At 42.1% G+C, this 24532-nt stretch overlaps 1 protein-coding gene across 3 annotated transcripts in view; it reads right to left on the minus strand.

Moving 5' to 3' along the window:
- Positions 1-24532, minus strand: part of veph1 (ventricular zone expressed PH domain-containing 1) — a 294852-nt gene that overhangs the window by 149793 nt on the left and 120527 nt on the right. For all 3 annotated transcript variants that reach the window (XM_034168109.1, XM_034168110.1, XM_034168111.1), the window contains 2 exons: positions 15164-15327; positions 402-611 (listed from right to left, as the gene is read on the minus strand). In XM_034168109.1, the coding sequence (XP_034024000.1) occupies positions 402-611; positions 15164-15327 (374 nt within the window). The remainder of the gene's footprint in view (positions 1-401; positions 612-15163; positions 15328-24532) is intronic.

The raw sequence follows: 24532 nt of genomic DNA on the forward strand, positions 1-24532 counted from the left end.
TGAACTTATATGCATTTATATAGCAATATTTTTGTTTAAAAATCATGACATGCTCAACTCGATATGCTCTCAGAGAGGTTCTCTCAGCTGACCGTTGTTAAATTCAGCTGCATATGTCAGAAAAAAAAACAAAAAAAAAGACAAACAAACAAACAAACAACAAAAAAACATGACAACGATGAACCCACCTTTTGAGATATCCTGCTGACAGTCAAACTAACTACGTACAGTAACCTTGTGGGAAAAAAATCTACATATTAATTTGTAACATAAATAATTGTTAGTTTCAGCACTAGTTATCTTTTTTTGCATTACATGGCGACCTGTAAAATTCACTGGCCTCTCAATCTATCAGCTCCACAAACATAATTGTGTTTTGTGTGTGCCTATCCATTTTGTACCTCACTGAGGATTCCCACAGCACCATGGATTTTGGCCACATGTCCCAGGAGAGGGAGGTGTTGTTGTCCGACAACCCTCAGCACTGGCAGGAATCTCACCAACAAGGATGGACAGGCCTGTGACAGGTCCACTAGCACGCCCAGCAGTGCCTCTGTTACGGAATGGTCACTTAGGTATGTAACTAGTGCAGGTACCTGTGGAGTCAGCATCTTTAAAAGAGACAGGGAAAGAAGAAGAATGTTTTGATTAAAGTAAAGAGGAGATTCTGCCACTGTGTGGACACCAAGAAGTCACATTACTTTGATGTCTGCTTCACAATCTGTGCAACACAAGGATTTTCAGCTATTACAGTGAGACCAACACGATTTACTCCCCTGCACACTGACATGTTTTTACTCCATGTGGACTGATTTGCCCGAGTTACATCTGCTTCCGCCTAGTGCATAAAAATTTGCATGACACCACAATGCATTCTGGGGAAAAAGGTCGACGTGCAATATGTGATTCTTCTGAGAAGCTGCAGAATGTGCATCTCATGCAAACAAACTGAAAAAACCTCTTTACTCGTGGATGATGAGTGTCAGCTTATCTATGTTCAGACTCCTAATGATCACAATCCTCACGTTTCTCATGTCTGCCCTCTGACTGTTCTACAAAGGCTAATAATGTTTTCTGTTTTTGTTGCATGCATGTAGATAGAATTTTTTATAGTTGTTTCATGGTTACCTGTGACAGACTGGTGTCCTGTCCAGGGTGTACCCTGCCTCACACCCTATGATTGCTGGAATAGGCTCCAGCCCGCCATGACCCTTAATTGGAGTAAGTAGTTGAAGATGAGTGAGTGAGTGAGTGTTTCATGGTTAACTTTAATAGCGGTACATCAGAAGCTGTTTTGGTTTTTGTGTGTTGACTAGTTGCTTGGATGAGACGCGTATTTTACTAGGTGGTAGAACACGCAACGTGGGCTGCCCCTATTAATTTTGATTACACTTGTTTTATATATCCTCCTGAAACCCTGCCCATTCATTATGTCCTATGTAGTGGATAAAAAAGTTAAACTGAAAGACACTTTTTTCCTCAGTTCTCAGGAGGATAAACATTTTACATTGTGTGTATATTTGGGTTCCATTGGTAGACTGTTTTAAAACAGATTTTTTATTGTGTAATTTTTTTTTTAACCTGGGGTGTTTTGATGTAAATTTGGGATTGTAAAGCACTCTGAAAAGCATTTATCCTGAAAGTGCTCCACACTGTAATGGCATATATTCATTCACTCATTTTCTATACACGCTTATTCCAAATGGCACATATATATATATATATATATATATATATATATATATATATATATATATATATATATATATATATATATATATATATACACAAACAAACACACACACACACACACACACACACACACAGTGCATCTGGAAAGTATTCACAGTGCAAAATGGAGTAAATTAATGTTTCCCTCAAAATTCTACTCACATCACCCCATAATGACAATATGAAAAAAGTTTTGTTTTTCAATTTTTGCAAACTCATTAAAAATAAAAAAAAACTAAGAAATCACATGTACCTACGTAAGTATTCACACCCTTTGTCCAATACTTTGTTGATGCACCACTCTACCACTCTACAACCCCTGGCAATAATTATGGAATCACCGGCCTCACTGTTCATTCAGTTGTTTAATTTTGTAGAAAAAAAGCAGATCACAGACATGACACAAAACTAAAGTCATTTCAAATGGCAACTTTCTGGCTTTAAGAAACACTATAAGAAATCAAGAAAAAAAAATTGTGGCAGTCAGTAACGGTTACTTTTTTAGACCAAGAAGAGGGAAAAAATATGGACTCACTCAATTCTGAGGAATAAATTCTGGAATCACCCTGTAAATTTTCATCCCCAAAACTAACACCTGTAACAAATCAGATCTGCTCGTTAGTCTGCATCTAAAAAGGAGTGATCACACCTTGGAGAGCTGTTGCACCAAGTGGACTGACATGAATCATGGCTCCAACATGAGAGATGTCAATTGAAACAAAGGAGAGGATTATCAAACTCTTAAAAGAGGGTAAATCATCACGCAATGTTGCAAAAGATGTTGGTTGTTCACAGTCAGCTGTGTCTAAACTCTGGACCAAATACAAACAACATGGGAAGGTTGTTAAAGGCAAACATACTGGTAGACCAAGGAAGACATCAAAGTGTCAAGACAGAAAACTTAAAGCAATATGTCTCAAAAATCGAAAATGCACAACAAAACAAATGAGGAACGAATGGGAGGAAACTGGAGTCAACGTCTGTGATTGAACTGTAAGAAACCGCCTAAAGGAAATGGGATTTACATACAGAAAAGCTAAATGAAAGCCATCATTAACACCTAAACAGAAAAAGACAAGGTTACAATGGGCTAAGGAAAAGCAATCGTGGACTGTGGATGACTGGATGAAAGTCATATTCAGTGATGAATCTCGAATCTGCATTGGGCAAGGTGATGATGCTGGAACTTTTGTTTGGTGCCGTTCCAATGAGATTTATAAAGATGACTGCCTGAAGAGAACATGTAAATTTCCACAGTCATTGATGATATGGGGCTGCATGTCAGGTAAAGGCACTGGGGAGATGGCTGTCATCATCAATAAATGTACAACTGCTGTCACCAGTGTAGTGTTGTGTTGTTGCAAGAGGGTGACTCTTGCTTGCCTCTACTGGTGGTTGGCTCTCACTGTGGTATTGTATCACTTCCTGTTCCGGAACACAGCGGTGTTTTGCTGTATCTGTTAGCTGTTTAATCTGCGCAGTTAGATTGATCTAGATAACTAGATAACGATTTATTTCACAGTGTAATCTTCACGTGCCTTAACTAAAGCACTCCGTCTGCTGAATCACCTCTAAATTATTTGCACATTATTCACTTTGTGTGTTTTTAGGAATCCGCTAGCTTAGCGCAGCTACTAGCTCTTAGCCGATTTAGCATGGCTGCTTCTCCTGTCTCTCCTGCACTTTTCTGCTCTGGGTGTGAAATGTTTAGTTATTCCTCGGCCTCCTTTAGCAGTAATGGTACTTGTAATAAGTGTAGCTTATTTGTAGCTTTGGTGGCCAGGCTGGGTGAATTGGAGACTTGGCTCCGCAGCGTGGAAAATTCTACAGCTAGCCAGGCCCCTGTAGTTGGTGCAGACCAAGGTAGCTTAGCCGCCGTTAGTTCCCTTCCAGCAGGGAAAGCAGGCCGACTGGGTGACTGTGAGGAGGAAGCGTAGCCCTAAACAGAAGCCCCGTGTACACCGCCAACCCTTTCACATTTCTAACCGTTTTTCCCCACTCAGCGACACACCCACCGAGGATCAAACTCTGGTTATTGGTGACTCTGTTTTGAGAAATGTGAAGTTAGCGACACCAGCAACCATAGTCAATTGTCTTCCGGGGGCCAGAGCAGGCGACATTGAAGGAAATTTGAAACTGCTGGCTAAGGCTAAGCGGAAATTTGGTACGATTGTAATTCACGTCGGCAGTAATGACACCCGGTTACGCCAATCGGAGGTCACTAAAATTAACGTTGAATCGGTGTGTAACTTTGCAAAAACAATGTCGGACTCTGTAGTTTTCTCTGGGCCCCTCCCCAATCGGACCAGGAGTGACATGTTTAGCCGCATTTCTCCTTGAATTGCTGGCTGTCTGAGTGGTGTCCAAAAATGAGGTGGGCTTCATCGATAATTGGCAAAGCTTCTGGGGAAAACCTGGTCTTGTTAGGAGAGACGGCATCCATCCCACTTTGGATGGAGCAGCTCTCATTTCTAGAAATCTGGCCAATTTTCTTAAATCCTCCAAACCGTGACTATCCAGGGTTGGGACCAGGAAGCAGAGTTGTAGTCTTACACACCTCTCTGCAGCTTCTCTCCCCCTGCCATCCCCTCATTACCCCATCCCTGTAGAGACAGTGCCTGCTCCCAGACCACCAATAACCAGTAAAAATCTATTTAAGCATAAAAATTCAAAAAGAAAAAATAATATAGCACCTTCAACTGCACCACAGACTAAAACAGTTAAATGTGGTCTATTAAACATTAGGTCTCTCTCTTCTAAGTCCCTGTTAGTAAATGATATAATAACTGATCAACATATTGATTTGTTCTGCCTTACAGAAACCTGGTTACAGCAGGATGAATATGTTAGTTTAAATGAGTCAACACCCCCGAGTCACACTAACTGCCAGAACGCTCGTAGCACGGGCCGAGGCGGAGGACTAGCAGCAATCTTCCATTCCAGCTTATTAATTAATCCAAAACCCAGACAGAGCTTTAATTCATTTGAAAGCTTGACTCTTAGTCTTGTCCATCCAAATTGGAAGTCCCAAAAACCAGTTTTATTTGTTATTATCTATCGTCCACCTGGTCATTACTGTGAGTTTCTCTGTGAATTTTCAGACCTTTTGTCTGACTTAGTGCTTAGCTCAGATAAGATAATTATAGTGGGCGATTTTAACATCCACACAGATGCTGAGAATGACAGCCTCAACACTGCATTTAATCTATTATTAGACTCAATTGGCTTTGCTCAAAATGTAAATGAGTCCACCCACCACTTTAATCATATCTTAGATCTTGTTCTGACTTATGGTATGGAAATTGAAGACTTAACAGTATTCCCTGAAAACTCCCTTCTGTCTGATCATTTCTTAATAACATTTACATTTACTCTGATGGACTACCCAGCAGTGGGGAATAAGTTTCATTACACTAGAAGTCTTTCAGAAAGCGCTGTAACTAGGTTTAAGGATATGATTCCTTCTTTATGTTCTCTAATGCCATATACCAACAGGAGAGGGTCCGTCCCATCATTAGGAGGGACAGCTGCCCTGTCATTAGGAGGGTGCTAACTAGAGCACAATAGGTGCTAATTAGAGCTATTGTTTAGTCACTAGCCTATAGCAGTCTGCCTCTCGGTAGGAGGGGTCTGGTTAAGTTTAAAACTCCAGCTTTTGTGACTTCTTGATTATTCTTCTCTACAAGAGTCAAGACAGAAGTCAGACCACCAGAGCAAGAATTTTAGCTGAGGAAGCTTCTGTGATTTGAAGCGAAACGTCCTCGCGTCAAGCAACCCAGTCCAGTCGAAGATTCAAGCTTCTCTACTATTCCTATCTTTGCTGCGTGCTTAGAGGTCATTGTCCTGCTGAAAGATCAACTTGTGTATCTCGATGCACAAATCTGGGGAAGGGTATAGAAATATTTCTGCTGCTTTGAAGGTTTCAGTGAGCACAGTGGCCTCCATCATCCATAAATGGAAGACGTTCGGATCCACCAGGATGTCTAAACTGAGCAATCAGGGGAGAAGGGCCTAACTCAGAGATGTGACCAAGAACCTGATGGTCACTCTGTCAGAGCTCCAGCAGTCCTCTGTGGAGAGAGGAGAAGCTTCCAGAAGGACAGTCATCTCTGCAGCAATCCACCAATCAGGTCTGTATGGTAGAGTGGCCAGACAGAAGCCACTCCTTAGTAAAAGGCACATGACAGTCCACCTGGAGTTTGTCAAAAGGCACCTCAAGGACTCTCAGACCATGAAATAAAAATTCTCTGGTCTGATGAGACAAAGACTGACCTCTTTGGTGTGACTACTAGGCGTCATGTTTGGAGGAAAGAAAGCACCATCCCTACAGTGAAGCATGGTGGTGGCAGCATCATGCTGTGGGGATGTTTTTCAGCAGCAGGAACTGGGAGACTAGTCAGGATTGAGGAAAAGATAAATGCAGCAATGTACAGAGACATCCTGGATGAAACCCTGCCCCAGAGCACTCTTGACCTCAGAATGAAGCGACGGTTCATCTTTCAGCAGGACAATGACCCTAAGCACACAGCCAAGATATTAAAGGAGTGTCTTCAGAACAACTCTGTGAATGTCTTTGAGTGGCCCAGCCAGAGCCCAGACCTGAATCTGATTGAACATCTCTGGAGAGATCTGAAAATTGCTGTACATCGATGCTTCCCATGGAGCTCGAGAGGTGCTGCAAAGAGGAACAGGCAAAACTGCAAAACTGTGCCCAAAGATAGATGTGCCGAGCTTGTGGCATCATATTCAAGAAGACCTGAGGCACTAATTGCTGCCAAAAGTGCATCAACAAAGTACTGAACAAAGGGTGTGAATACTGAAGTACATGTGATTTCTTAGTTTTTAAAATCTATATTATAATAGCCAATGGCCTCTGTGTGTGTGTGTGTGTGTGTGTGTATGTGTATGTTTGTGTGGGTGTGTGTGTGCGTGTGCACGTGTGTGCGTGTGTATGGCTTAGATCATGCAGACACCAGAGAGAGCTGACATTTGCCGTTTTGGGTCAAGGATGAACGCTTCGAAAATGGAAAGTTGATGGGACAAATAGTTTTTGAGAAATTAGCCATTTCAGCAATCAGTAAACAATGGACATTGTGCTTTTTGTTAAGAAGTACTTGTGTAATCTGTGAAAATATTGCAACTGTTAGAATGGCCTAAGCCAGGGGTGGGCAATTATTTTTTGCAAAGGGCCAAATGAGAAACAGAAAATATTGTGGAGGGCCAGGCCAAAAGCCTAAACTTGAGTCTGCACAATAACAATTTATTCCTATATAAAAAGCAGTAAATAGCATTGTTTTGACAAATGGTTAGATGTCTGTCAGGCTGGACTGGACCCGCAAAGCAGACTCCCAGACTTGGCGTAAACAAGTGACAAACAATGATCAATAATGCAAACACAATCTGGCAGAACAAAACTAGAATGGAACTGGACGATGGCTAAAGTATGAAAAGAAACAAAGTGACAAAGCAAAATGGAACAGAATAAATATAAGATAAATAACTAATAAAACAAAGCTGGGGCAGATGGTGATGAAAAAAAGGGAGGAAAAACAGAATTAAAGCCCTGATCAGGGCCACGCATGACAGAACCCCCCACCAAGTGAGTCGACTCCCAAAGGCTGCCAAACCCCCCCCCCCCAACCCTGCACACACCCGACAACGGGTGGACAGGTGGGGGTTCGGAGGCCATGAAAAATGGGCAGAATACCACAAAAACCGCCCATGAGGCAGGTGACAGCATGGGGAACAACCAACCACAAAAATGTAGGAACCCGAGGATACGGGCCTGAACAGGCAATAAACAGGGCGGATCACACTAGCCGGAGGGCGGCCATGTGGCCTATCACAGAGCATGACCGAGTCATGGACCCGACTATGGGGGGCACCAGGCTTAAGGGTGGAGTCAGCGGCACCCATAAAAACTGATTTACGGTTAAAATATTGGGAACCACCAAAAAAGAGAACCAGTCGCTTTAAGGGGAAACTCCCCAAATGGGTAAAACAATGAAGCAGGAAAAAAGTAAAGCTAGGCTAATCCATAAACCCAATGAGAGGGAAAACTGCACAAAATGTCCAAAGCCCAATTCCAGATTTCAAGCCAATCAAAAGAGTATGGACTCAGAATAATGTCAAACCATCTAACTAGAGCGTCAAGATGAGAAGCAACAGGGAGCATAAGAGGTGCACATGGGTATTATACAAAAACTGAAAAAGTGCCGCACTCAATTCCATGACGTGGAATACAGCCAACGAAAAGAAATCTCACTTGAGAATGAGCAACTCCTGAAAATCCATTCCTTCAAAACATATAAAAAACAGCTGATTCCTCCAGATAAATTCAAAACGTGATCAGAACAGGGAAAGCAATCCAAGGACCAACGAAAGGACTCAGCACCTGCGTGAGTGGAGTTATATTCCCCAAAATGACAAACATTCTCCGGGAAGGAATCAGAGAATGACATAAGTCTGCAGCCCAGCATTAAACATATGACAATCATTAATTTCAACAGTACCTTGCATGAGACACATTTCAGAATTCAATGTGGCAATTTTAGCATATTTCCAACAAATCTGCAAGAAAACCATCTCAGTTTCAGACGTGACATTTTTAACATATGTTCAATTGCTGCACAAAAGAACCATTTCAGATTTTGACGTGATGCCTTTAAAGTAATTTCAGATTCACAGGCATGAAAATAGATCAGCATTAACCAGATGAAAAGTGAAAAGTCACGAACTGTCCCACAGTGAGAGTTCTCAGTGGTCGTCTTTGAGAAGAACACTGGAGCCGGCTGGAGGGGCTCTGAGACAGCAGGACTGTTCGGCTGAGTGCGCGCATGGACCGCATCCCCAGGTGCCGAGGCTGGCGGAGAAGCAGGGCACGAAGAGGCTTTTCCTGCGGCCGCCGAAGATACATTGGCAGCTGAGCCTACAGAGGCTGAGACGACAGCAGGCGATAATGACGTGGAGTGTGCCGGTAACAACACAGCTGGCGTAGTTGAAGCAGCTGATTCATGTGACATCACTGGCAAAGCTGCTGTGAGGCACGCGGAAGTAGACACGGCTTCAGGTGGCAAAGAGGCCGGGCAAGCTGCAGATGACTCAGTGGATGAAGGTGACGTGGTGTGTGCCGAGATGGAATCAGCTGGTGCCGCTGCCAGAGCTGAGCCAGGTGACGCTGATGATGCTGGTCCGGGCAGTGCCACTAACTTAGCTGCCGCTGTGAGCACTGAGGCGGAGCTGGTGGGTGCAGGCAAGGAGGTGGAGACCACTGCAGGAGAGTGCGTCAAGGTCTTCTCAGTAGAGATCACTGGCGGTGATGAGCATGTTCCTGAAGGATCTACTGGCGATGGCGTGGACTGTGACTGCCCAGAAGGACAGGTGGATGTGGCTGCCAGAGAGTGGTCGGGCAAAAGCAGTGCTTCGGTGGTCATCGGCGCAGCCATCTCTGAAGCAGGTATCGGTGGAGTAGGCATGGGCGCTTGGAGTTTCTATGGTGCCGGGACTGGGGCTTCCTGGATTGTGCGCGCTGACGTGCCTACGCCCGAGACGAGTGGTTCAACTGGATCCGGATCAGTGACAGTGAAAATCACTTGATTACTATGTGGAGCAGGCTTGGTAGGGGTTTGGAGTGAGACTGGCCTCAGTGGCTGCATTTCTGGACCAGGAGGTAGGAGATAAGTGGCCAGTTTCTGTGTTTCTGCGTGCTGAGAGTTGACGGCTGTGTCAGAAAGTGTGATTATGTGAGGTTCTTCGCTGCCGGCGGCGGTGATATCTGATTCAATTAAAAAGTCCACTGGGTCCACAATACAAGGTGGGACCCAACCATGCTTAAACTGCGCTTTTATGTTCATAAGTTCAGGGAAAGTGGTTAGCAGCTCAGGCTCGGCTTGGAAAATCTGGTCTAGTGCCGAGAAAATTTGCTCCAGCTGACTGGCACAGTCCTGATATTCCGGCAGCTTCTTTTCACAAAACAATGTCATCCAGGCTCTGAAGTGCTGGGAAAATGTTGGAAAGCCAAGTGTTCAATTCCAGTAACTCCCAGGCTTGCTGAAGATAATCAATCTTTTCCCTGGGAGCATAGCAGTCTCAAAAACATATGAAAAAAAGAGAGATCATCAAAGATCCTCTTAAGTACCTCAATGTCCAGATTCGTGGCGGCCGCATCTATAGATGAGGTGGAGCCGACAGGGACCATGCTTTGGCCAGTCTGTACTGTCAGGCTGGCCGTCTGTTCAGCAACCATAGGGATTGGACCCGCAAAACAGACTCCCAGATTTGGCATAGGAGAAGGAAAAAACATGGTCTTTATTCCAGGCTTAGGTTCGGTGCACAGGTGGTCAAGCAGCAGAGCAGTAGTACAATTGGGGTCGGACAAAAATGCAGTCATGATCAAGCAGGGGTCAAGGCACGAGCAAACACAGTAATCAAAGAAGAGGGAAAAGGTGTGGTTGAGGAGAACAGAGCAATAATTGGCACATGGCTTGGCAAAACAGGACTGAGAATAAAAGGCTGGGATGTGTGCAAGAAGCAACAACAAACTGGTGGTGAGCTGTGAGACTGTGATGGTTTAATAAGGAACAAACAAATTAGGGTCATGTGAAGCACGTGTTAATTTGGTGCACCTGAAGGAACAATCTAGAAAGGGGTGTGACTAGTGAACAAAGATTCAACACAGTGCAAGATAGGGAGGAAGAGAGTGCACAAAGTGAAGTGATGTAGGATACAAAGATGCGTGAGCAGGTGCCAAGAGCGTGAGTGAAAGAAAACACAGAGCGGACAGAATCAAAGTGTGAGACAAAGATAATAGCAGGTTCAGTGCTGTGGAGTGGGAACTAACTTAGAGGGGCATGAGGGAAACTGAGAACTATGAACAAAAGTAAAATAAAAACTGAGGGCAGAAAAACATAACAAAGAACTGGGCATGAACATGAGACTGAAAACGGAACATAAATACTTAAGCAAAACTAAACTAGGAAAACAAGGTAGTAAACAAGCTATAAGAAAAACAAACTACATGAAAACAGAAAGAAAAACCCGACATAAAGCATAACTGATAACACAAATAAGAAAAGCAAAATAAACAAGTGATAAACAATGATCAATAATGCAAACACAATCTGGCAGAACAAAACTAGAATGGAACTGGACGATGGCTAAAGGATGAAAAGAAACAAAGTGACAAACTAAAATGGAACAGAATAAATGCATGATAACTAATAAAACAAAGCTGGGGTAGGTGGTGATGAAAAGAAAGGAGGAAAAATGGAATTAAAGCCCCGATCAGGGCCAGGCATGCCAATGTCCTGATTAGGAAATGAAAAAAAAAAGAGGTTACCTTACAAAAATGTAATTTATTCAATCAAATTTTCCAAGCCAGTAGTGAACAAAATGTGAAACATTTCTGACTCATTACATTGGTGATCATTTTCAGTCACATTGGCCCCAAAACGCATTTTGAGTTTAATATACTGAAACTGTCTCCGCCACTGGATCCATAGCCCGTTCACCATCTCCGTCGGTGTCCCCATGGATAGTTCCCATGAATCACACAAACACACCGTGCCAGGCTATGTGGCATGCATTATGCAATCACACCATGCAGGCTCTGCTATTACACAATGACGCTGTGTCAGGCTGTGTGGCTGTGTGACGATCATTCCGTACCAGGCTCTGCTATACTTCAGAGGATACACACACTCAGCCACAAACAAATTGGGAGGTGGACAAAGGTTACACGCAACCCAAACTTGGTGGAATAGTAAATATTTTATTCTCTAATTTCGAGGTATTTGCAGGGAGGTCCGAGTCAGCCAAAGGGCTGTATGCGGCCCACGGGCCGTAAAATGCCCAGGTGTGGCCTAAGCAGTGGGTCACCCCCTGAGCCTGTTGTGCTTGAGGTTTCTTCTTCATTATGACCAGAGAGGTTGTTTTTCCTTACCAATGTCACCCATGTGCTTTCTTGGGTAGTGGGGGTGGTTTTTACCAACCTATAACAAGTAACTGTAACAAGTTTCCCAAAATTCTTACTAAAAACATGAGAGGAGTTGATTTCATAATGCAGGCACCCACTCCTGAAACTGACAGAGTCTAAATTTGTTAACCAGTGGCCATAACTCTAGTAAAATGGGGCCACCTGGAATGATAATATGAGTATTGCCAACCTATAACAAGGAGTTGTACTAAGTTTCATGAAATTCATCCTAAAAATGTGAGAAGAGTTAATTTCATAATGCAGGCACCACTCATGAAACTGGCATAATCTAGATTTGTTAATCAAGGGTCATCACTCTGGTAAAATGGGTCCAACTAGAACGATATGAAAATATGTGTATTACCAATAACAAGGACTTGTACCAATTTCACAATATTCCTCCTAAAAGTGTGAGGAGTTGATTTCAGAATACTTATTCCCGTTTTGGGACAGACAGACAGACAGACAGATATCACCACAACATAATCCCCATTTGGGCCTTCAGCCAGCAGGGGATTTAAAAAAAACACAAAAGTGTTATAAACACAATGATTTGCCTGTGATTCTTAGAAACTCTGATTCTACTTACTTGTTTAAAATACAGACTGAAAACTATTTTATTTGACTGTTGCATTGCCTCAGTTACTTGTAAAGATAGTCAAGGAAACTGGCACTGTATTATATTAACTTAATTTTTAAATATGTACGTTTTTTTAATCAATATGTGAATTAATCATGAGTTTTTGTGAGGGGTTTGTGGTTGTTTTTTACATTTTTAGGTACTTTGTCTCACTGCTTTATTATGTTTAAGGGGGCGCTAAGGAACGGACAATGGATAAGCCAACAAGTAACAATTTAATGTTGTGGAAACACACAACGGAATACAGACAGAAATTTGGATTGCCGATTATACACCAGGTGACGTGTGGGCAGGCTCGAAGATAGAAAACCTCTGGCGAGAGAAGAGCCGATTCTCACACAGCTTCCACCACCAACATGCCTGAAGAACACCGGAGCCGCCAAGTCCCGAGTCCCCAGGTGGCCTCTGCCTTCGGCTGTCGACCCTGGTACTGCTGGCAGAGAACAGAGAAAATCCAGGTGAGTGTGAATCCGCACACTCAGTAGTCCACTCACAGTCAATGTTCTGTAAAGAGGGAGCACCTCCACCTCCAATCACACACTCGTGCAGCTCCTGTGTAACCACTTATCTGCTATGGAGCGCGATGCAAAGTCATCGCGGTCACGCTCTTACTCCAGCTCGGATAAGTACACCACAGGGCAAACGGCTGCAAAGAAGAGTTTAGTTAGCAGAGAAATTACCGCAGAGAAGGTTACCTCTTGGTTGCTGATTTCTCGGCGGGGAGGTGGAGTTGTAGTCCGGCTTTTATGGTGATGTGGAAAATGAGTGACAGCTGGTGCAGATGATGAATGAAAGCTGCCACTCTCCGTTGCTCCGACGCCCTCTCGTGCTTGAAGCCCGCACTCCAAGCAGGGCGCCATCTGGTGGTGGTGGGCCAGCAGTACCTCCTCTTCAGCGGCCCACACAACAATCTGTTTTCAAATGGTTTATTTTTGATTTTTTGATGATGTGAAGTGCTTTGTTTTGGATTACTGATGCCACTATATACTACTACTCCTACTGCTAATCATAATAATAATAATAATAATAATAATAATGATAATAACAGTAATCGAAAAGTAAGACATCATTTTGTCAACTCTATGTGCCCTGCACATTTTCAGAGATAAAAATTAAAATGGCAATTTACTCAATAATTACTGTATTCTATATCTTTGTATTATATATTATATTATATATTATATATATTATCACTGCTATGTTCCTGCACTGCACTGTGGTATATATGGTGGCGATAACACACTCTAGCTTACCAACCACTTAATAAAGTGTAAAAGAAGAAGAACCAGGAAAATATTTGCACTGCAAAAACTTCCTTAAAATTCAATAATAGTTCCTTTTATTGTTCATGGCATACTTTCATACTTTCATAAGACATTGTAATAACATGAGTAATCAAAATCAGTATCTCATAAGACATTGTAATAACATGAGTAATCAAAATCAGTATCAGGACCTTAATGACTAGAGTCAGCAATGTGATGTTCCCCAGATTCTAAAACGTCCTTGGATACATCAGATCTTTCTGTGACCCAACTACATGACTATACGTTCAATTAGATTTGGCTCAGACATTTAGTGGAATGGAAGCTCTGTACTCAGAGCTCTTCTGTTGTGGTCAAGGTCATATGGGATCACGTGTGTGACAACATCAGGCACGGTAGGTTTCTGATCAATACTACATATCACCACATGTAAACAGTTAAGCTATTATGTCAAGAGATGTTTCTTGGCTCACAATGCTTTCATTTCCCCTTACACAACATCCTCAATCCTTAAGCACTCAACTTGGATAAGAAAATAGTGCACACACACACACACACCCCAACCCCGCCAAATAAAACAAAACTTTTACAAGAACTAAACAGCAACAGAAACGTCACCTCCCTTGAGTACAGACAGACACGCAGCAACAGCCAAAAGATGTGGCAGAAATAGAATCAGAGATGCCCTAATTGTATAAATAGCATTGTACACTTTTAAATATATAAAGGACAGAAGAAGGACTCACAGACAAGGACCGGAAAAAACATTTACACTGTCACGTGTCTGCTGTAACAAACCCGATGAGTCCTTAAGGAATGGAAATGATGATGATGACGAAGAACCCACCAGATGAAGACCAATAATTACCACACGACTGGAGGATTGGACTCTTCCTACTTCATGACTCACTTTCTCTGAATAATCAGCAATATGTGTTTGGGGACACAATGTGGGTTATTTTACACTGGAAACTTTAGTTGAGTAATTTCTCTTTCTTATTATGAATTGTCTCAATATTGCATCATGTAGTATGTGTTTATTCTGAGGCACACAGTTAGGCAACAGTGGACCTACACTGACAGCGGTGTGTGTCAGAGCGTGGGGGGTGATGTTCATGCACACTGGGGAAAGAGAAGGTGAGGATCGTCTTTATATGTAAATACTGTACGACGTGCTTTTTTTTCTATCCGGTATGTGCTACTTTCCCATCATGTTAAACATCAGGAGCTCGGCACAGTGTTCCAAAATATGAAGGATTAAGCACATTCCTACTCCACATGCACTGCGCCATTCACCTTGAACTACTGTTTTGTGCACTCCCCTCACCCCCCACCCCACATTACACTTCAATGGGCTCATTAAAAGATCCAAAAACTTGAGCAGTAAAAGGTGTGACTAAGTTTGACTCATAAGCTGAATGGTTCAACATTCAAACACATACACAGAAATGTAGAAATTTTGTGTAATCACAATATTTAACAAGCAAATGTAGAAATTTTGTGTACTCACAATATGTAACAAGCAACACTTTAAAACACATGAGTAACACTCACAAGTGGATGTTGCTCAGCAACCAGCTGAAGGAGCCTGATCAGGTGTTTCTGGTCTGTGGACTCCAGCTGTGGCATCATCACAGTAAGGTTGCCTAGGTGACGGTGCATGGCATTAGGTTGTCTGGGGTAAATGGACGGCAACACTCGTAAGAGCATGTGGTTACCTGATGGAGACACACAGAGAAAGAGAGAAACATTTTTCAGTGCAGCTGTTGTCATTTAGGCACACTTACACTCAGACCACATTATGGACTTGCTCTGGTTTTTACAGCTCCAGGTCCAACAGAATTCTTACCGTCCTCCGGTGTTGGTCAGCAGCAGTAACAATGGTGTTGTGTTTGGGGACTGTGCATACTGTCTCGATTTTTTTTTTTTTTTTTTTCGGAAAAATGCTTGTCTGACCAATGTTTCTTATGTTGTAAAACTGAAAGCTACAAGTTTTGGTTTGTGGATGCTTCATGGGATTGTGCTGTGCCCTGTAGCAATGGCAACTGCGACCCTGACCTTTGACCTGCCATCACAGACAACACACGTGTATCATATATACTGTTTCTGTATGTGTTTGCATGTGCTTAACTGTCATGGCATTTTAATGTGAATCAATCTCAGGACAGTAAGGGGCCTGCAAAAATAACCAGTTTTAGTATTGATTAATCTGTTGATTCTTTTTGATGATTCTGAACAAATGTCTTCCCAAGCTTAGATTCTGAGATCCTGATCACACATTTTGATCCTGATTGCTTGTCTTTGATCCTGACTGTTCATCCTGAGTGCTGAGGTGTGATCCTCATCCTATTTTTGTTCCAATTCACTTGTCTTTGATCCCTGACCTTTGATGATGACCATTGATCATGATCGCTGATATCAGATCCTGATCAGAGCTTTGATGCTGATTGCTGAGGTTTCATCCTGATCACTAATATTTGACCCTGACGTTTGATTCTGTTTGGTGAAATGGTAAGATCTTTTATCTTGATCACTTTTTAAAAATTCGGCCAAGGAGGGCATAGTGTTGTCACCATATGCATTACTTTCATCCTGTAATTAGGAACAAAAGAAACAGAATCAAGGTACCAATGTTTATCTTTGATCTTGATCATGGTGGCGGTCGTGGGTGGGGCAACAGTGTGCTATCAAGGGCCAAGACAGTAAAGGTGTTCCATGAATCCGGTCATGTCAGCAGGTGGTTTCACTGACAAGTTCCTCCACTCAACAAAGTCCTGACCTCTTGTCAAAACACAGGCTGAGGAAATTGGTAGCATGGAAAACCTGATAACACATTGTCGCCCCCCCCCCCCCCCCCCACACACACACACACACACATACACACACACACATTGATTGATGAACTAATAAGCAATCGTGATTACAGGGTCAATGGAAGACAGACAGAGGTAGTACCAAACCCTCCTTGGCTCGGTTCAAACACCAGTGACAAGGACTAATAAAACCAGTGCTTGTTATTGCTTAGAACTGATACAGCTGTAAAACTGAATCTATAGGAATTCATGACAGCAGCTTGTCTTCAGAAAATTCACTGTGGTTCAGTCTAATCATGATACATCTGTGTTTAAGGTGTAGAAACTTGTATCAATTTATTAGTAATATGCTGAAGCAGGAAAAAAACAAGACAAAGACGAGACAAGGCAACAAACTTCCAAGCAAACCCACAGTTAAGCCCCCAACGTCACAACTCCGCATGAAACACATTCAAATGACTAACTTCAGTGAACAAAGCGTCTTGTTTTCAAATGGAAGGTTCATTGTTGGTGACATTTAAAGCTTTCAAACAAAGGCTTTTGTGTTCCAAATAGGATTAAAAAGGCAATAATGTGAAATAAATTTAATTCTAAACCACAGTGAAGTTTTGGAAGTAGGTTGTACTGAGGAAACATTGAGGTCACAGATGGGGCAGGGTTTAAAATGTGGCACAGATTGTGGCAATGTACTGTATTTTTTACATAATGTCACAGTATCTCTGGGACATAAGGAACCAATGACACTAAAGGAAAAAGGGAACATGAGCAGGACAGAAAGACATAACAATAGATGAGTGTTATGGTACAAAAGAAGAGCATCAGAGGACAAATTAGATGGTGACAAAAGTTAAAGCATGAAACACACACACACACACGCGCGCGCGCACGCACACAAATTTAGTGTGTGGATGAAGGTCAACCACAGAACTGCCTTTAAAGGATTTGTTTCAGCAAAGGTCAGTCATTGTGTTGATTGTGGAACGATCTACCTGCTGTTATTAGGCAGTCTGACACAGTGGAGACTTTTAAATCAAGACTGAAGTCCCACTTTTTTAGACTGTCTTATCATTAATTTAATCTGTTTGTGTTTGCTTTGTAATTTCTTTTTATTCTACTGTGTTTTATCTTTTTATTGTGCTTTTCTTGCTTTTAATTTTTGATTTTAGATTAATTTGTGTTGTTGTGAATTGTGTGAAGCGCCTTGGGGTGACTTTGTCGTGAGTTGGCGCTATATAAATTAATAAATTGAAATTAAATTGAAATTGATGTGGTCAAAGGTCAAAAATTTAATTAATCAATTCATTAATTTATTTTGTAATATATTCAGGCAAACATTTCAACAGGATACATTTCAGCTTAAATATATCACACACAGTATTCATCTTTGCCACCAATATCAAAATAAAACTACAAAAACTAGGACTGTTTTCAAATGGGGGGGGTGCAAGAACAACAAAAACCTATGCACAGGTAGGGTGTGACCTTTTGTTTAGAGCAAAAACAGACAGCTGATATGTGGTTTTTATTGTTTAAGCCTGTCAAATTGTATCATTTTATCATTGTTTGTGTCACATCTGGCCTTCAGAGTGACATTCCAGCTCACATCCCACCCGTTACGATGACTTAGTAAATTATCCTATGATGACCTTTAGTTGTCAGCATACAAAGGCGACATTTTGGAGCAGCTACCAAGACATTTCCAAGAAGCAAAAGAATCTGCTAACCAATGGCAAATATTGGTGTGGTGCTTTAGAATGAAGAATTCATCGTGGGACACACAAAGCCACCTTTGATTGAAAAACGGTAAAGCTGTTGATTATTTAAGCTTTTACTGTCCCAATTATCCATAGTCCACATAAACAGCTTGTGCCTAGGTATGTACTTTCAATGAGTGAATGATGAATGAATTAAGGAATGCTTTAGATTCTTAACATGATAACTCAAAAACAATAAATGCTAGACCAGATTAGAAGAACGTAAAAGGAGGACATGGCCTTCTCATCTCATGAACTTTGATGTACCACAGTTGAAAAAGCAACTGTTTTACATAATGTGAGTAATGCTGAATATACAGTAAAATCACCAGGGTAAAACTAACACTAACACTCTGACAGAGTGGGACCATATGTACACTGTCCAAGTGATTTCACTAATTAACTGATTCCATCTGCTCAAAGTGATATTAATCAGTGAAATCACCTGGTGGAGTCAGTGGCTGCAAAGAAAACCTACACCCTCTTGGCCCTTTCTGGAACAAGTTGCCCACTCCTGATCTGGAGGGAACCCATACAAACATGGGGAGGACAAGCAAACTCCACACAGAAAGGAAGAAAGCACTGGCTTCCGGTCTCTCCGAGATCTGATTTTAAAGTATTATTATTGACCTATAAAATTGTTCATGAACTGGCTCCCCCCTACTTGGCCAGCCTGGTTGAGTCTTACATGCTGGCTCGGGCTCTGCATTCACAGGGTGCAGGCCGATTGTGTGTCCATGGGTGAAGAAAAAGCGGGTTACAGAGCTTTCTCTTACCACGCTCTTACCACTCTGTGGAGACTTTTAAAGCCAGACTGAAGACACACTCAAGATGTACATTTTTTAAAGCCTATACAACAAGAACATATTTAATGCACCTTCTGCATTGATTCTACATTTTCTACTGGAGGGGCGGGACATTGTTCTTCCAAAACATTTTTCCTCAGTAGGTATGTTAGGGTCCTAGCTCTCTGGGCTGTGACTATTAGAGAGATGTTGGAGACACGAATTAGTGACCAAACACATGAAACAGTGACAAATTCACAGTTGGTATCTCACTGAAGTGGTACAAATGATATGTCAGTCCATGTTGTCCACATATTTCCATATTTCACATCGACTCACGGCGAAGATGTCCACATACATATGCCGCTGTCTTCTCTGGGCCCAAGCTCATTTGAAATTGACAAACACAAAGTGGAAAAGTGTGCTGTGGTTTGATGAGTCCACATTTCAAATTGTTTTTGGAAATCATGGACGTCGTGTCCTCCAGACAAAAGAGGAAAAAGGCCATCCAGAATGTTACCAGAGCAAAGTTCAAAAACCAGCATCTGTGATGGTATGGAGGTGTGTTAGTGCCCATGGCATGGACAACTTACACATCTGTGATGGCACCATCAATGCTGAAAGGTATAACCAGGTTTTGGAGCAACACATGCTGCCATCCAAGCAACATCTTTTTCAGGGACACCCCTGCTTCTTTCAGCAAGACAAGGCCAAGTCACATTCTGCACGTGTTACAACAGCATGGCTTCGTAGTAAAAGAGTGCAGGTACTAGACTGGCCTGCCTGCAGTCCAGACCTGTCACCCAATGAAAATATGTGGCGCATTATGAAGCACAAAATACGACAACGGAGACCCCGGACTGTTGAACAACTGAAGTCGTACATCAAGCAAGAATGGGAAAGAATTCCACCTACAAATTAGTGTCCTCACTTCCCAAATGCTTATTGAGTGTTGTTAGAAGGAAAGGTGATGTAACACAGTGGTAAACATACCACTGTCCCAGCTTTTTTGAAACGTGTGGCAGGCATCCATTTCAAAATGAGTTTGAACATTAAATATCTTGTCTTTGTGTCTTTGTGGTGTATTCAATTGAATATAGGTTGAAGAGGATTTGCAAATCATTGTATTCTGTTTTTATTTACATTTTACACAACGTTCCAACTTAATTGGAATTGGGGTTGTAAGACTGATAAAACAAAAGGATTAGTTCGTCGGTCTCCTGTGGACTTTTGGCTCTGATGGACTCACATTTCTATAGCAGCAAAGACAGCTGCATTTAGCAGAAGGATTTTCCCGGCTTAAAGACATAAATGTACTAGAAGGAGCTAGATCTGAGTGGAGTTTGCCATGGCCTGAAAGCGTAACATCATATTTCCTCACTGTTCATACGTTGTCCTCACAGCGAGTACAAACAACTCTCCTGCACATCCTCGGAGTGCTCGGAGTGACAGAGAGAGAGAGAGGGAGAGAGAGAGAAAAGATTCAAAAACACATAGTGCCACCGGAGCTTTGTCCAATCAGAAGCCCAGAATGAACCATCAGACAGCCAAAAACAAATAAACAAAAAACATTAAACGTATGAATCCAGAAAGCACAGATAATTGTCCTGAAGTCCACTGCAACTGTGTGCATAGCCAGGCCGGCAGCAACTCCACCACTTCCAGAAGAGACTGTTCCTCTCCAGTCATCTCCACTATTTTGGGGTGCTCCCATGGCATCTTATACACGCGTCTGGCACCAAGAATGCCAGAGCTTCAATTTTTTCTCAATTCAGTCAAAATGCATTTTCATGGCTCACCTCCCACTGTTCTCTCACAAATGTCGACTGTTAGGAGTCCCAGCGAGTACATTCAGAGGGTTGCACGACACCAGCGATGGCTCTGAAGGCATACTGGGAGGACCCTTGTCACCTTGACAACTTTGAACAGTTCAAAATTTTTGCGACATGCAATCTCCACCATGCAACCCAAGCAAGGGAATTGAGACAACTGGCGAACCTTGCAAGAAATCAAGCAAATTCCCTTACAATTACTGCTTGCACGCTGTCGCAGCCCAGTGAGATACTACCCTTAATGATGGCAGTACAGAGCACTTTCTAACATGTGATAAAATTGTTTGAGTTATGGTGACTGCAAATGCCACAGCATATGGTTTACATCATTTTCCCACTTAGGAAACAATTCAGTAACCCCTTGTGCCACATTTAGGGGTATTTCTTGTGTTTCATTCATTCATTCATTTTGTGCCACTTATCTGAGTCTGGGTTGTTTGTGGTGGCAACAGACTAAGTAGCTCAGCGCACACTTCCTTGTGTTTCTCCACTCATTTGTCACTTGTCTGTTGCATGTTCCACACATACTGTTTTGTTGTCAATGGAAACTCTCAGACTGAAATGTTGTGCAACTGTTGGGTTATTGTACTGAACACAAATGTAGAGAACAACAAAAATAACTTTTTTTTGTGTACGGATTTGTGACAACATGTTTTCTGCACCTTACAAAATCCATTTCATGTCCATCATGTAACTGTCATACATCATGCTAAAAACAGGCACAGGGGACAAACCTCTCACAGGAAGCAGATATATTTATGACTGTACATTTTTGGTGAATGACATAATCCTTCATATAAAAAAAAAACCAAACTATTTTCTCAGCTCCACAAAGAAAGATGACTTTCAAACCCTCTGGAAAACCTCCAAGTACCAGAGATTGCAGAAAGGGGAGTTTTTTTTAATCATGTGCACACATGTGGTGACACTAACAAACTCTTTTCTGCAAACTGCAGGTCACCTCTTTAGAGCACGTGCTGAGCAGAAAAAAAATACGAGTGTATCTGGAAGCAGGAGAGTAACAAAGGACATTTCCCCAGAAACCTAGACAACCAGATAATAGCCTTAATCCAAACCATGATACCTGCAGGGGCTTTTGAGAACTTCAGGAATCCAAGGGGTTTGCGAGGACGTTTCTGCAAAATGAGTTTGCTGAGGAAATGTCATTTGCGATTTGGAAGCATGGCTGAAATGGTATACTCCCTTTGCGTAACTCACTTCAATAAGTTGTAGTTGCACAGCCAAGTAGGTCACATCTTGTGCACTGGAGGGACTCATTGAAAAGCGTTTCCTGATATAACTTTAGTTATCTGGCAAAGAGAATGCAGATGTGGCTTGCATGCCCAGTGCCCACATTTGTGAAAATGCAATTCCACTTGCATTCACCTGTGCACTCATGGGCATGCTGGTGTGGTCAGGCTGTTGTGGTCTCAAAGCAGAAAGTGATTGCACACTCTGACAACAGGAATCAAACAGTTTTAGACTCAAAGAGAAAAAACATCATGAATCAAACAGTTTTAGACTGTTTTCAGCCTGTCTGAGCTCTGTGAGGCTGTTCAGTTAATGACCGTCATAGCCGAACCAGCATTTTGTGAATGAACATCAGTAAATGCACAAATTTCCACATTCATGACAAAAAAATGACAATCATTAAAGCAAATTACTTTAGTATGAAGAGTATTTAACATGTATTTTATGTATGTCTCACTAAGTAGGAGGAACAACATAAACTAGCCCGTGCTAGTATTTGTATTCCTGACGACATAGTTGTAGATGTCTGGGTACCGACTATCAGGGACAGATTCGCATGCCAGCAGCTCTGGGAAACATCCACAAAAAATACAGGTCCTGAAGGACAGTACACACAATGTTCATCATATACCTGTCCTTCGCCACGAAAAAGGATTTTGCTCTTAGGGGGCCTCATGTATCAATGTGGCGCACTTGTGGCGTAAATTTACAGTGTAAATTTGAAGTACACCAAAGTTGCCATGACATGTATCAAGCAGTGCGCACCTGTCCATTTCCAGCGTACGTCCGACGTGACCTTGATAAATGCGGCGGGTGAAAACAATCGTAATTATAATAAACACACCCATAAATATTCAGACTCCGCTTCAGACACACCCTCATTTTACGACATGGAAGCCAGGAAGACGGCAAAGAAAAAGAACTTCACCAATCACGACGCGTGCCGATAGAGCGTCAAAAGCGGCCGTCGTATTAATTGTTTTGTAGTATAATCAAAAAAGTGTTACAGTGGTCCCTCGTTTATTGCGGGAGTTACGTAGTCAGCGTTATTTTTACAATTATTATAGACATTTTAAAGCTTTAAACACTCTCAACGTTCAAACCTTAGTAGAAAAATAAGACCAACCTGTTTTCAGGCCCAAACATGTGTTTGAGAAATAAAAATAGAACGTTTTCCTATAAATAATTATGATGGCTTTTAGAACTAACAAATTTAATTCTAACGATCAACGTACGAGGTTGGACACATAAGAAATTATTAATAGTGACTGACCAGTATTTCACAGTTCCTCTGATCGCGCCTCTTTGTCCTGACGCCGCGCCTTTTTCCTCTGAGTCAAACCTCGCTGCAGGTGTCTTTTTCCGAGTGAAGGACACAGTTGTGGGTAGTTGTTGGCGCTCTTTTTTCTTCTGGGCGAGAAGATTCTTATAAACAGACACGCAGACCACAATACACTGTAAAAAAAAAGCATGCAAAATTGGACTAAAAAAATCCGCGAAACTGCGAGGCCGCGAAAGGTGAACCGCGTTATAGTGAGGGACCACTGTATTCTCTTTTCACGTCAATAATTCTTGACATGTGGATATTTGCTAGCTCAATTAATAAGACACGCCTAATTTTTCAGATTTCTTTATTTTTAAATTTTATTTCTTTTTTTATTGTATTGTAACAAACGAATGGAGAAGACAAAACCTGATTGCAGCACAGGCGAAGGGAATGACAACACTACAATTGTAATTATCAATTTCACAGTCTAAAACGATCACACCACATAAAGTTAAGCTCAGCGCTGCTCTGGCTCCAGGCTCGAAGTCTGCAGAAAAAGGCGAGCAGCGCTTTCTTTGCGGTCAGCGCTGTGGCCACGGACCGTGCTCGATAGACCAACAATTTGTATTAATTATTATGTAGTATAATCAGGAAAGTGTTATTTATGTAACATATGCATTGATTTGTATGATGGCACTGTTTATCATGTTGATCATTTACATTTTTATGTGGATTCCAGTGCTGGTTCATTTTAGTGTATAATTTACACCACCTCTCAACCTGGTGTATATTTTCAGCGCACCGTACCCCAACAACCACACTGATAAATGCCAAGTAGCGCAGCCATTTTGGCGTACACCCCATATACGCTCAAATATCGCCGTACGCAACGTTGATACATAAGGCCCAGGATGCAGAATTTGGGAATGTTCGACTGCTGTAAACAACCAATTTCTTTCAGCTATTTCCCACCAACGTGAAGATATACCATCTCAGGGTGTGCTTTGATAACATCAGTGCATACCCTCTATATAGCATAAATGGACTGCATCTATATAACACTTTTCCATCTGCATCAGGCGCTCAAAGAACTTTACAATAATGCCTCATATTCACCCCGATGTGAGGGTGCTGCCATACAAGGCGGTCACTACACACCAGGAGCAATAGGGGATTAAGGACCTTGCCCAAGAGCCCTTAGTGATTTTCCAGTCAGACTGG

Source organism: Thalassophryne amazonica, chromosome 4 (assembly GCF_902500255.1).
Source record: "Thalassophryne amazonica chromosome 4, fThaAma1.1, whole genome shotgun sequence".
NCBI classification, from domain to species: Eukaryota; Metazoa; Chordata; class Actinopteri; order Batrachoidiformes; family Batrachoididae; genus Thalassophryne; species Thalassophryne amazonica.